The 12,500-nt window shown below is 43.3% G+C and overlaps 1 protein-coding gene across 27 annotated transcripts in view; it reads left to right on the top strand.

Moving 5' to 3' along the window:
* nrxn3a (neurexin 3a) overlaps positions 1 to 12,500 on the top strand; it is a 271,775-nt gene that overhangs the window by 60,805 nt on the left and 198,470 nt on the right. For all 27 annotated transcript variants that reach the window (XR_007144532.1, XR_007144531.1, XR_007144530.1 and 24 more), the window contains exons 6-7: positions 3,246 to 3,547; positions 5,852 to 6,013. Coding sequence is in view for 23 of the 27 variants with exons in the window: in XM_047821599.1 (XP_047677555.1) it covers positions 3,246 to 3,547; positions 5,852 to 6,013 (464 nt within the window). In the remaining 4 variants the exon portion in view is untranslated. The remainder of the gene's footprint in view (positions 1 to 3,245; positions 3,548 to 5,851; positions 6,014 to 12,500) is intronic.

The raw sequence follows: 12,500 nt of genomic DNA, 5'->3' as shown, positions 1-12,500 counted from the left end.
GAATGTCTCTTTCTTTCTTACACACACACACACACACACACACACACAATTTTGAGAGATTGTTACTCAGTGTTGGTCTTCTAGAAAAATTGGTCTTCTTTTTTGTTTTTTTTTATTTTTATTTCCGTGTATTTATATTGTTTATTTATTGTGTATGTATACATTTATTATTATTATTATTATTATTATTATTATTATTATTATTATTATTATTATTACCATTTAATGTTTCTATTCTTTCTTTAAAATACATAAATTCTCCAATTTATTTTATATCATTTTATTTTTCTACTGATTTTTTTTTTATAACCTGGAAATATTTAAAAAAAATTTAAATTTATTTATTTATTTATTTGTTTGTTTGTTTGTTTGTTTGTTTGTTAGTTTTTTTTTTAATAAAACATAGACAGAGTTTTATTACATACTGTACTTCTATTAGGATATTGGACTGGGTAGAGTTTCATCCTACATCCCTACACACACACACACACACACACACACACACACACCAGACCCTTCGGCGTGGGCCGTCACTCATTAAGTATTACGTGACACTGGATTAATAGCAGAGGGAAGCAGCTGTTGGTAAAGTGTGCTGGTGTCTGCAGTAAAAACAACACTCGCTTTAGTTAATAATTGATCACCGCTCCATCCAGAGAGTCCCGGTGACATGTGATCTGTGTTAAGAGGTCAGCAAGTCTCAGTCGACGTCCAGCTTGTCTCAGAAACTCCCCGAGCTCAGGTTTTGTGGCTTCGGTGTAAGCTTAGTACTTAGGATTCCTATCCTTATCTGAGAATAACTCAGGGTTCGTTTTCGAAAGACAGGAAGACTGCAGAGCCATTTTGGAGATCTCATAGTTATCTAATATGTGCTAAATTATAAGAGAACCATGTTGTGAGATGTTTATGCTGAAGATTCGTTCTTGTTTTATTTCGGAAGCTCTGTGACTCAGTTTGGCCTAATCCCATAATCTCTTCTGGCTCGGGGTTGTAGTGTCGGCTAGCACGAAATTAACGGACTCGGTGGGATCCGCACGTGGATCAGTGGAAGACGTGAAGCCCGTGTGACACGTGAATCACGTCCGTCGTTCGGCCGACAGAGAAAGCCTTTATATTTCTGACCGGATAGAAAGGTTAAAAGTCCATGAGTACAAAAGTACAATAACAATTTCTCAAGTTATGTGCATTCAGAGATTATTTACTGCACTCCATAATCAGATTATGCAAATTACTGTGCTGTACCTCAGCGTGGTTCGCGCTACATAGCATCTGGGTGTAGATGCTTGTGTTTAAAGCTAGGACGCTTTTCCGGAAACCCTTTTTTCTCAGAAGCTTTTACTCAAGAAATATCTGGCAACCTCTAAGACATGACCTACATAGTGTAAGGCCAGAATCATGCAGAAAATCTATTTAAGATAAATTACACTGAAAGCTCCTTCTAATGCTGGAGTATTCCTTTTTTTTTATACCCTTGAGGATTTTAAGAGATTACCAAGTATGAGCGCTAACCAATCGCCGGAACCCTGAGCTGCTGTATGGCTCCGTACAACATGTGTCACAGCTGGACACCAGCGCTGAGCATGATGAGCATCTAAACCCCGGTGCTCAAGAGCCACCAATCAGCGTTCCAGCCAGACGACTAGATGAATTCGTCCGCGTAGATGTCCGTTAGTCAGAAGTACGTTCCTGGTTATGTTTTAACCGCAGATGTGGGAACTTGTCCGTTACAGATCAGGTGACGTCTTCAGAAATCTGGTCTTTTATACAGATGCCTAATGCCTTCAAAAAAACAGACTATGGAGTCAATAAACCACACATGGGTTCGATGCAGGTTCTTTTACTGACGTGAATAAAACGCTGCACTTTTTTTTTTCTTTCCAGATGATGCAGCTGCAGACAAATTAGATCGCTGTGAACATGTTTATTCATGCACTTTCATTTTACAAGTGCTCTCATAAATTCTGCAGGTGGTGTATTTTATCCCATTTCCCTCGCGCTTTGTAACACGGTTAGTGAGAGAAATGATTTGTAGTGTTAAGTTCTTGATTTTTTTTTTTTGGTTAATAAATTTCCTCTAGCCTTAACATTTTTCAGCTTTAAACACAATCGGTGAAGCGAAGCAGATGTTTCACTTTTCGTTGCCAGATTCCTGCATTTAAAGGAATTTGAAGGTTATTTATTAATTGTCCTGATGAATGAGATGATGATCCAGATAAAATCTTGGTTGCACTGTATAACATGGGGGTCGATTTATGTTTTGTTCAGGTCGTATCTAGGGATGTACCGATCCGATATTTCAAGCATTTTGCATTGGATCGGGTATCGGTGGTGCGTGACCGATCGAAACCCGTGGTCATGGGCATAGGAACTATACTATGAATATAGAATGTACTAGGATTATATGTGGGCGGGACAGGACCCACCCACTTTTTTAAGACCAATAATATTGGACCCACCCACTTTTTAAGACCAATAATATTGGACCCACCCACTTTTTTAAGACCAATATTATTGTCCTGAGTATATTATTGTCCTGAGTATATTATTGTCCTGAAAATTGGTCTTAAATATTGGACCCGCCCACTTTTTTAAGACCAATAATATTGGACCCACCCACTTTTACCATCTCCCTATTCAGCGCATGTCTTTTTTTATTACTTTTCAGAGCGCCGCCAGTCGAATCCATTCCGCTATGAATGCCCTAATACATCAAACTCCATTCCGTGTTTTTCCTACAGCATTGACCACGCTCCTGCTTCCTGAAATCCATGGGCGTCGGAACCATTATATGAGTGTGGGACAGGACACGCCCACTTTTTATTTACTTCCGACGCCCATGCCCCTGGTTGTTGATTAATGAACAGCAAACATCATAGACTATTGCTTGAACTTATAAGAAAAATACACTTATATATTAAATTGTATTAATAAAAATAAATATAATATGTTGCACTGTCTGTTAGCGTGATTTATTAATGTTTTGCTATTTTGTGTAACTCCCACCAGTTTTGCATTATCCTATGATTGCTTGGTTCTTGATATACATACTGTAGCAGCAGCAGTCTCACTGTGACAGTCCCAGGATTTTGACGTCTTTGGGCTTGTCGGCACAAAATCGGCTACTGGTTTGCATTTAATGATCTCGACTCGAAGAACTTTTTAGATCTGTGATTTTGTTTTGTTTCCTGCAGTGTAAAATAGTGAGCGTTGAGTTCTGGCTAATCCGTTTACGTTCTCTCTTCCAGCGCGTGAGGAGAACGTGGCCACCTTTCGCGGCTCGGAATACTTCTGCTACGACCTCTCGCAGAACCCCATCCAGAGCAGCAGTGATGAGATCACTCTGTCCTTCAAGACCTGGCAGCGTAACGGGCTTATTCTGCACACGGGCAAATCGGCCGACTACGTCAACCTGGCGCTGAAGGACGGCGCGGTCTCCCTGGTCATCAATCTCGGTTCTGGAGCCTTCGAAGCCATCGTAGAGCCAGTCAATGGCAAATTCAACGATAATGCCTGGCACGATGTCAAAGTTACACGCAATCTCAGACAGGTAACGTGAAACACACAAAGCCTCGAACGGTCGTGGTTTACAGTATTTACTGCTACTTTAAGATATGACGCTCGTCCTGTTTATTTGCCTCCGGATTTTTATGATTTCTTTTCTAGATCTTTCCCCAAGGTCTTTACTTTTCAGCTCATGCTAAGCCTCAAGCATTAACCTCCGTCATAGGCCATCAGTGGTGTGATGGCTCCAGGAGGTTGCCTCACTCTTTTTTTTTTCAACCTCTCCCTCTCTCATTTTGTAGATATTCTCTTCACTCGGGTGAATAGTGCTTCTTATCAGGCAGGGAGGGAGACGCTTCAGCCAAGCTCAACCGTGCCATTTACCCACAGCCAATTTTTGTCTGTTAAATTGCTCGGTGCACCGACTGCATTTTAAAATATGTAAATGATTAGGACTGGTTTTGCTCCTCAGCAGTGGATATTTTCAGCACGGCCAGATGTAGAGGTGATGGCGCCCACTGAGATCCATCCATCAAGCTCCTCAATTTTGTTTTATTTTATTCACTTTATGTAATGACATCACGATATATATTTTTTAAAATATCTAAGCTGAAAATAAAAAGATCTACATCTTGAGAATCGTCTGCTAAATTGCGGGAAGCTGGTTATCGCATCTCCGGTGTGATATTTGTGGAAATGTTGGGTACAGGCAGAGAAATCCATGACAAGCTTGGCATGATGCTTGACTGCAGTTAAGATGATGATGAATACATTTGGTTATTGAGCACTTTTTAAAAGTAAGTATGATCTGTTTTACACGTTCGTCACACATGGGCTATTATATTAATATTAGGAGTTAGGAGTAGGAGATACATGAGAGTGATAGCCCTGGATCTTGGTCTTTATTCATTTTTGTTCTTCTTCTTCTTCTTCTTCTTCTTCTTCTTCTTCTTCTTCTTCTTTCTCTATTTCTTCCGATTTCTCCCACTCTTTCATGGTTTTGCTGCTCGATGGAAACTAACCGCTCATGGAACGAGTCTGTTTTACTAACCGGTTACCTGAATGACTAATGAAGCTCCCTTAATTATTCGTCATTGTCTTTTTGTTTTTGATTTTTTTTTACATCATTTTCTTGACAGCTCTTTTTGTTCACTGTTTAATTTCCTTTCTTCCCTCCCTTTTCACAAAGCATTCAGGCGTTGGACACGCTATGGTAAACAAACTACATTGTCTGGTAGATATCATTCCTATTGTCCTTTTCTTTTGGTTTGCCGTGTGCTCTCCTGGCCCTCTTCCTTTTTCTTTGAGTTTCTTTCTAAACGTCATAATCGACTATCGACCAAAAAAAGGAAATGGGGTTGGCATTCTAGGTGTTCTTCACGTTCTCCTTGTCCTGTTTTCTTCCTCATCATGGCTTTTACTTCTTCTCTCTCTCTCTCTCTCTCTCTCTGAACTTCCTCTTCCTTTGTTCAAAAGACCTTGATATGTGATTTTTGTAGGCTGTAGCGGTTTTAATAAAAACGCCTTTCTGTTTGGCGAATACTGTTGACGAAACTGGCAGAAGCTTTCCACCAAGAAACAGAGTAAATAAATCTAAAAAAGAATAAGAACAGTCAGTGGGCAGTGGAGCTCTGACAGTTGTTTCCAGTACAGAATTGCATGGCGATGCCAAATCATCTCCACTTTCAATCCGGTTTTCACTAACAACTCCACTACCCATCACCCATCACCCCTTCCCCGTCGTGTACCATGCATACCGTTACCTTCTCATCTTTCCTCATCGCCTTCACGTCTACGGCTTTTCCGTTCAAGCGCATGTGTGTTTCCAGCTTGGCTTTGCATGCTGCCTTAGGCTTAAGTAGCACATTAGCATCCCTGTCCCTCATACATGAATTAAATGTCATCAAAACCCAAAGATAGCATAACTCTGGCTTTGCTCATCAGTAGTAGTAGTAAAACCATGCAGCACATTTTGGACGCATGCTTATCGATGTCTGAACTAACCAGTCGAATAAAAGTCAAACAAAACAAACAAAAAAAAAACAAAAAAAAAAGACAAAACTTCATGGTTTGTGACATTGTACTAACACCCCAGACTTAACCAAGATCCCCAAAGTAGGGAACCCATTTCTTACCCCATCAAATCAAAGATAAAGAAAATATGCCGCAGAAATATTTTCTTTACCTGCAAGAATAGAAGTGACTGATAAGAGCCCAGTGCTGCTAATTTATTCCCAGTGTTACACAAGACAACTGCTCCTACTCCTACCAATGGCGTTCAGAATGTCACAGATTCAGAGGGTCATCAGTGGATGTCTCTCCTTCCTTTCTGTCATGTCCACCCTGACAGGTCACCATCTCCGTGGACGGCATCCTCACCACCACAGGGTACACGCAGGAGGACTACACCATGCTGGGCTCAGATGATTTCTTCTACGTTGGAGGAAGCCCGAGCACTGCTGACTTGCCCGGGTCACCCGTCAGCAACAACTTCATGGGCTGCCTCAAAGAGGTAGGTGAAGTCATAAGCAGTGAGATGCTGATAGAATGTGGTAGCCTAGCGGTTAAGGTGTTGGGCTACCAATCGGAAGGTTGTGAGTTCAATTCCTACTTTCACCAAGCTGTCACTGTTGGGCCCCTGAGCAAGGCCCTTAACCCTCAATTGCTCAGGTGTATAAAAATGTAAGTCGCTCTGGATAAGGGTGTCTGCTAAATGCTGTAAATGTAAAATCTCTCTTAAGGGTTTATACACAGAAGGGTTCAGAAATCCAGAGGTGGGAGCAAGTCAAGTCGAATCTTTTTAATATTTGTCAAGTCTCAAATTTGCGACTAAAGTCTGACTCGAGTCAAGTCGAGTCCCCGTCTCTGAATCATTTAACTCAAGTCAAAGTCAAGTCTCAAGTCATGAATGTCAAGTCAAAATCAAGTCGAAACCTTTTTTAATATCTGTCAAGCAAGTCTCAAGTCTCAAATTTACGACTTAAGTCTGACTCGTGTCAAGTCATACGACTCGAGTCCCCCATCTCTGCAGAAATCAGAGGTTACTTGCAGTTTGTCGTCCAAGGAACGGGCAATACAAGGTCAAATCAAGAAGTGTTGAAAGGACTAGGACTAGGATTAGGAAACATGCCAAGGTAAGAGATTATAGCCAATAAAAGGAAACATGAGTCCATTCAAAATCAGCCGTTCTTAGAGGAAAGGGTTCTACTTGGTACATTAAACTGATATTGAGATGTTTCTGTAACCTTCAGAACCCTCCAAAAGTGTTCTTCGAACAAGGGTTCATAAACCGTTCCTTGGCTACCTGCTGGATGCATCTGTTCTAAAAGAATTCTGTGTGGAATGTTTTCTGAATGGGGACACGGTGGCTTAGTGGTTAGCACGTTCGCCTCACACCTCCAGGGTTGGGGGTTCGATTCCCACCTCCGCCTTGTGTGTGTGGAGTTTGCATGTTCTCCCCGTGCCTCGGGGGTTTCCTCCGTGTACTCTGGTTTCCTCCCCCGGTCCAAAGACATGCATGGTAGGTTGATTTCATCTCTGGAAAATTGTCCGTAGTGTGTGAGTGTGTGAGTGAATGAGAGTGTGTGTGTGTGCCCTGTGATGGGTTGGCACTGGGTTGGTGTACCCTGCCTCAATGCCCGATGATGCCTAGACACAGGCTCCCCGTGACCCGAGGTAGTTCGGACAAGCGGTAGAAAATGAATGAATGAATGAATGTTTTCTGAATGGGTTTCTAATGTTTACCACCTGAGCAACAAAACCATCTGAACAACCCAGTAGGGTTCCAGATGGACCTCTTAGCACTGCATTCAGAAGAGATTAGAATGACAGAACTTTTTTCTTTCTTTCTAAGAATTCATAAATTTATTACAGACTAATGAGACCTAATGATACCATTGAATACAAAAGAGGTTCAGGTGATTACGAGTGGTGGTGCCAGGAACATGAAGAACGTGCCAAAACTAGTGCTGAATACAAAGCCTCGCTGACAGTCGGTCAGTGCATTAGCCACAGCGAGGTTCTCCCGTCTCTCACTACACTCCGGCTCTGTTTGAACCCTTGTCAGAGCAACAAAAAAATGGAATGAGCTGAAATGGAAAGTTGGAGCAGTGTAATAGATTTAATAAAGCTTATCTTCTGAGAAGGACAGAGTGGACATCGGTTTCCATGGAGCACCCCGTAATGAAATTCACTGGACTTCTACATTTTCTCAAGACGTGAAATTGTTTCAGCCGCATTTAATTTGGCTTTTCAATTGCTGTAAATCATTCGATTAAGGTCGCACCAGCTCGGAGAAGAAGCTTGGATGATTGGGCGAGATGAGATTCTGCATCGTGGTACTCATCAAGCTTGCGACGGAACACGAGTGGGTCGGTGTGAGGGGCTGTAATCTGGGGGGAAGAAATCTCCAAGTAGAAAAACTCTACTAATCCCATAAAACAAGCTTTACGTAACATGTTTTTTATGCGTTTGACGTAGTTCTGATGCTGATGTTTCCCCTTCCAGCTATTCTTTTTTTTGTGAACTTTATCTCCTTTACTCCAGAAGCCTAAATCACTAAACAGATCGTTCCTTAATTTAGCTGAGAGTGGGTAGTTAATCTATAGAGAGATTAATTTGGGGACCTTGGCTAGATATCCTGTTACGCTGTCTGTTGCCTTTACGATGTCTAAAACATTTTTTTAAAGAAGTCCATTTATCATCACGTTTGATTTGGGTGCTAACTACTGTTCCCAGCATGCTGGCCAAATCCTTGCACATTAGCATTTCAATAAAGGCTCATTACCAGGACCTTTTCTCACCCAGATTCTGTCAGAAGTGGCTTCCATTTCTGTGATTACAGTAATCAGTTGCATAAGTGCTGTGATGTAACAGGTGCTTGTGCAACACAAGGTACCAGCTGTATCAGCACAATGAGTAGTGTTTCTGGAGATCCAAGAGTGGAAAGGTTTAGCTGCTGAGATCTTCACCTGCAATTTCTGCCCAACTATGTTGTTTTACCCAAACTTGCAGACATTTTATTAAAAAGGATAGCATGTTACTGGCAAGGGGGCATGGTGGCTTAGCGGTTAGCACGTTTGCCTCACACCTCCAGGGTTGGGGGTTCGATTCCCGCCTCCACCTTGTGTGTGTGGAGTTTGCATGTTCTCCCCGTGCCTCAGGGGTTTCCTCCGGGTACTCCGGTTTCCTCCTCCGGTCCAAACACATGCATGGTAGGTTGATTGGCATCTCTGGAAAAATTGTCCATAGTGTGTGATTGCGTGAGTGAATGAGAGAGTGTGTGTGCCCTGTGATGGGTTGGCACTCCGTCCAGGGTGTATCCTGTCTCGATGCCCGATGACGCCTGAGATAGGCACAGGCTCCGCGTGACCCGAGAAGTTCGGATAAGCGGTAGAAAATGAATGAATGAATGAATGAATATTACTGGCTAGGGATTGAGTCAAGTGTTGGCAATTCACATGCTTTCTTTCTCCAGGGTTTAAGACATCTTGAATACAGGATTTTCATTATCCATTTTAAGATCAAGACCAAGCTGTGGTCAAAATCCTTGCTTGACCACCAGCTTACTGGCAGTAGGGCCACAGAGTTGAATTGGAATGTCAAAAGGACTTGGTGATTGTCTATACTGGCAGATCATGAACAGCTGTTTAAAGCTAACATTGAACAACATAACTGCAGTAAACTTTGGACCCATCACAATTTCTTGAGCATTTTCAACACTAACTTCTCTCAAGTGTTGAAATAAGCAGTACTAGATTAAAAGCCATGCAACCACAGCACGACCCTCACTTTTAGCTCACCTCTAGCACCTGCAGAATGCTGCTGAAATATAATACTAATTATATATATATACAGGTGTATACCTTGTATACCTTTTCCCCCAAATAAATCTATTCTTCATGGTTATTTGAAGGATCCCAGGGCATTTAGTAGCAACTATATAGAGAGAATATTTGAACGTGTTATTTGAGGAGCACTCCATCTTGTGGTATAGGATGCCAAGTGCAGCTAGGATCTGTTCAGACCTGCCGTTCAGACGAGTCCCGAGCGAGTGTGTGTGTCTGTTTGTGTGAGAGAGACAATAATAACCAATGAGAACAGAGTCTCCTGAGCTGGACTCTACATCACACACCAGCTCTGTCTCTCTGACATGTGCACGGTGGCTGTCATTCATCACCGTGTTCCTCTCTGAAAACAGGCTGTCCGAGCTCGGCGTCCTGAAACCCATCCTGTTCTCCAGCTGTGAAATGGGTCATATCAGTTGAGATTGGGACAGATGGGTCAAACCTCTGTGTCTCCCACCCTAACACCCCCCCCCCCCCCACACACACACACACACACATCCCCTCCAGATGTTCTGTTTGGATAAGTGGTGTTAACAGAGGGATACCTGGCACAGGTTCAAAGCGGGAGTGACCGAGGAATGTAGCCAGCTCCAGAAACAGCTGTACCATTTTGCCACCGCTGTCACACCCATGGTTAAGGCTTGTAATGAAATAGATATGCTAGTTAAAGCAGTGGCACGGGTAGATGCTGGCAGAGTATCGGGGTGCCATTTAGCCGTTAATAATTCTTTTCAATCGAACCTACGTAGGATGCGGTAGCTTAGTGGTTAATGTGTTGGACTTCCAATCGGAAGGTGGTGAGTTTGATTCCCAAGTTCATAAAGCTGTCACTGGATAAGGGTGGGTGCCAAATCTGTAAGAACTTCAAGTGATCTCTGTGCCATCAAACTGCATCTCGCTCTTTAATGACAAGGTTATTTAAATAGTATTAAATACCAGATGGGCCAGTATTAAGTTCATCGGTTCGTCGTCTTAATCCCAGTGGATCTGTAGCCGTGACCAGGAATGCTGGGTAGAATGCCAGTCCGTCGAGTGGTACCAAGCACGCACACATTCACACAGAGGGGGCTATTTATTGCCCCTAATCATCAATCCACATGAAGCTTTTTTAGGATGGATTTTAGTCAAGCTCAGTACACAAGTACCCACAAGGCACACTGATGCTTTTGGAATCTCTGCGATTTGTCATGGGGTTTTTTTGAGGAATGACTTTAATAACAGATCAGAATAACGAGAACAAGTGAAAGACGAACGGCGGATAAAATGACGATCAGTCGATGATCTGCTTTCCAGAATCTCCAACAGTTAATTGAGTGAAGAAAAACGAATTAACGTCAACTTAAACATCTTCACAGTTTAAGCGGAGGCATTTGAGCTTGTCTTCTTTCAGCCTGGAGGTTCGATGCAGAAACACAGACCGAGTGCCACCTGGCATCCTTGACTGGTGAATAATCTATACCAATTTCCAAAACTTTTCTCCAGCTTGACCTGCGAGCCATTAATTCTAGCAGAGCGGTGGGCAGGCGCTGTAGGCAGAGATTTATAGTACGGGCAGACAGCTGTGGATGATGAATTGGCATGTCACCGCAGGCCCACCACAGACGCAGAGGGGGCCACAGGCACGCACAGACCCGTGCATGGTTGTTATACCAGCGCCCACGCTGCATGCTCCAAGCTCCACGCCAAAACCCGCCCTCCAATCGAAACAGCAAGCTACACTCACTCACTCACTCACTCACTCACTCACTCACTCACTCACTCACTCACTCACTCACTCACTCACTCACACACTCACTCCATGCCTTGATTTAACTGAATGTTGTCACAAATCAGGTGCACAAAAATCCAGATGTAGATCCATAAAGAACTAGGGAACTTTACGAGGATCCAGCGGAGGAGGTTGTTGGCAGTCCATCATGCACCGACAGAGATCCCGAATCCTGTGTATGCAAGGTTTAGCCTATTTTATCATGCTTTTAACTTACGATTTTGATTTGTATGTTTAATAAAACGGGGGGCATGGTGGCTTAGTGGTTAGCACGTTCGCCTCACACCTCCAGGGTCGGGGTTCGATTCCCGCCTCCGCCTCGTGTGTGTGGAGTTTGCATGTTCTCCCCGTGCCTCGGGGGTTTCCTCTGGGTACTCCAAAGACATGCATGGTAGGTTGATTGGCATCTCTGTAAAATTGTCCGTAGTGTGTGAGTGTGTGTGTGTGAATGAGAGTGTGTGTGTGTGCACCCTGTGATGGGTTGGCACTCCGTCCAGGGTGTATCCTGCCTCGATGCCGCCTGAGATAGGCACAGGCTCCCCGTGACCCGAGAAGTTCGGATAAGCGGTAGAAAATGAGTGAGTGAGTGAGTGAGTGAGTGAGTGAGTGAGTGAGTAATAAAACATGCCATAGCCTAGTGGTTAAGGAAGGTTGTGAGTTCGATCCCAGGTCCACCAAGCTGCCACTGTTGGCCCCCTGCAAGGCCCTTAACCCTCAATTGCTCAGTTGTACAAAAATGCGATAATGCAAGTCTGGCTCTGGATAAGGGTGTCTGAAATATGCCGTAAATGTAATAAAATGTATTTGCTTCATTTGAGCCGCTCTCCAGTTTAGAGAACTTGCCCATAGTTTGAAGGATAAGCTGACCAAGCACTCTAACGAATCTGATTACCATGTGTCTCCTCTGATATCACACACACTTACACACACACACACACACATCTCACTGTGACTTAAGAGTCCTGAGACGAGTACAGGATAAACTTTATGATTACACTAGCAGTCTGTGTGATTGTATGATAATTGGCTGGTGGGATAACCCTCTGCTCCTGTACAGCTGAGCCTTAGCGTGTATAAGGTTTTCAGGAGACGCTCTCGCCGTGCCGCGCCTCCATTTCCCCTTTCCAGTTTATTTCCGAGCGAGCCTGCGAGGTGAGATAACAGCTTGATGAAATTCGACTCCACATATTCAAACAAGTTTCATTCGGCCTTTGCGCTCGGTCGGCCTTCGCGTTCGCTCAATCCGTTTCATCTACAGACTTGAAATAAGCACATGCTTGCACCGAGCCTGCTCCTGTTCCTCTATAGTAGAAGGCTCGATTACTCCCTGTTCTATTACCTCATGTCCCGGCAGACACACCTTACACCGGGTGCCGATAGATAAA

The sequence above is a fragment of the Tachysurus fulvidraco genome, chromosome 12 (assembly GCF_022655615.1).
Source record: "Tachysurus fulvidraco isolate hzauxx_2018 chromosome 12, HZAU_PFXX_2.0, whole genome shotgun sequence".
In the NCBI taxonomy this organism is placed as follows: domain Eukaryota; kingdom Metazoa; phylum Chordata; class Actinopteri; order Siluriformes; family Bagridae; genus Tachysurus; species Tachysurus fulvidraco.
The sequence above is the reverse complement of the archived record's forward strand: the minus strand, read 5'-3'. Positions and strand labels throughout refer to the sequence as shown.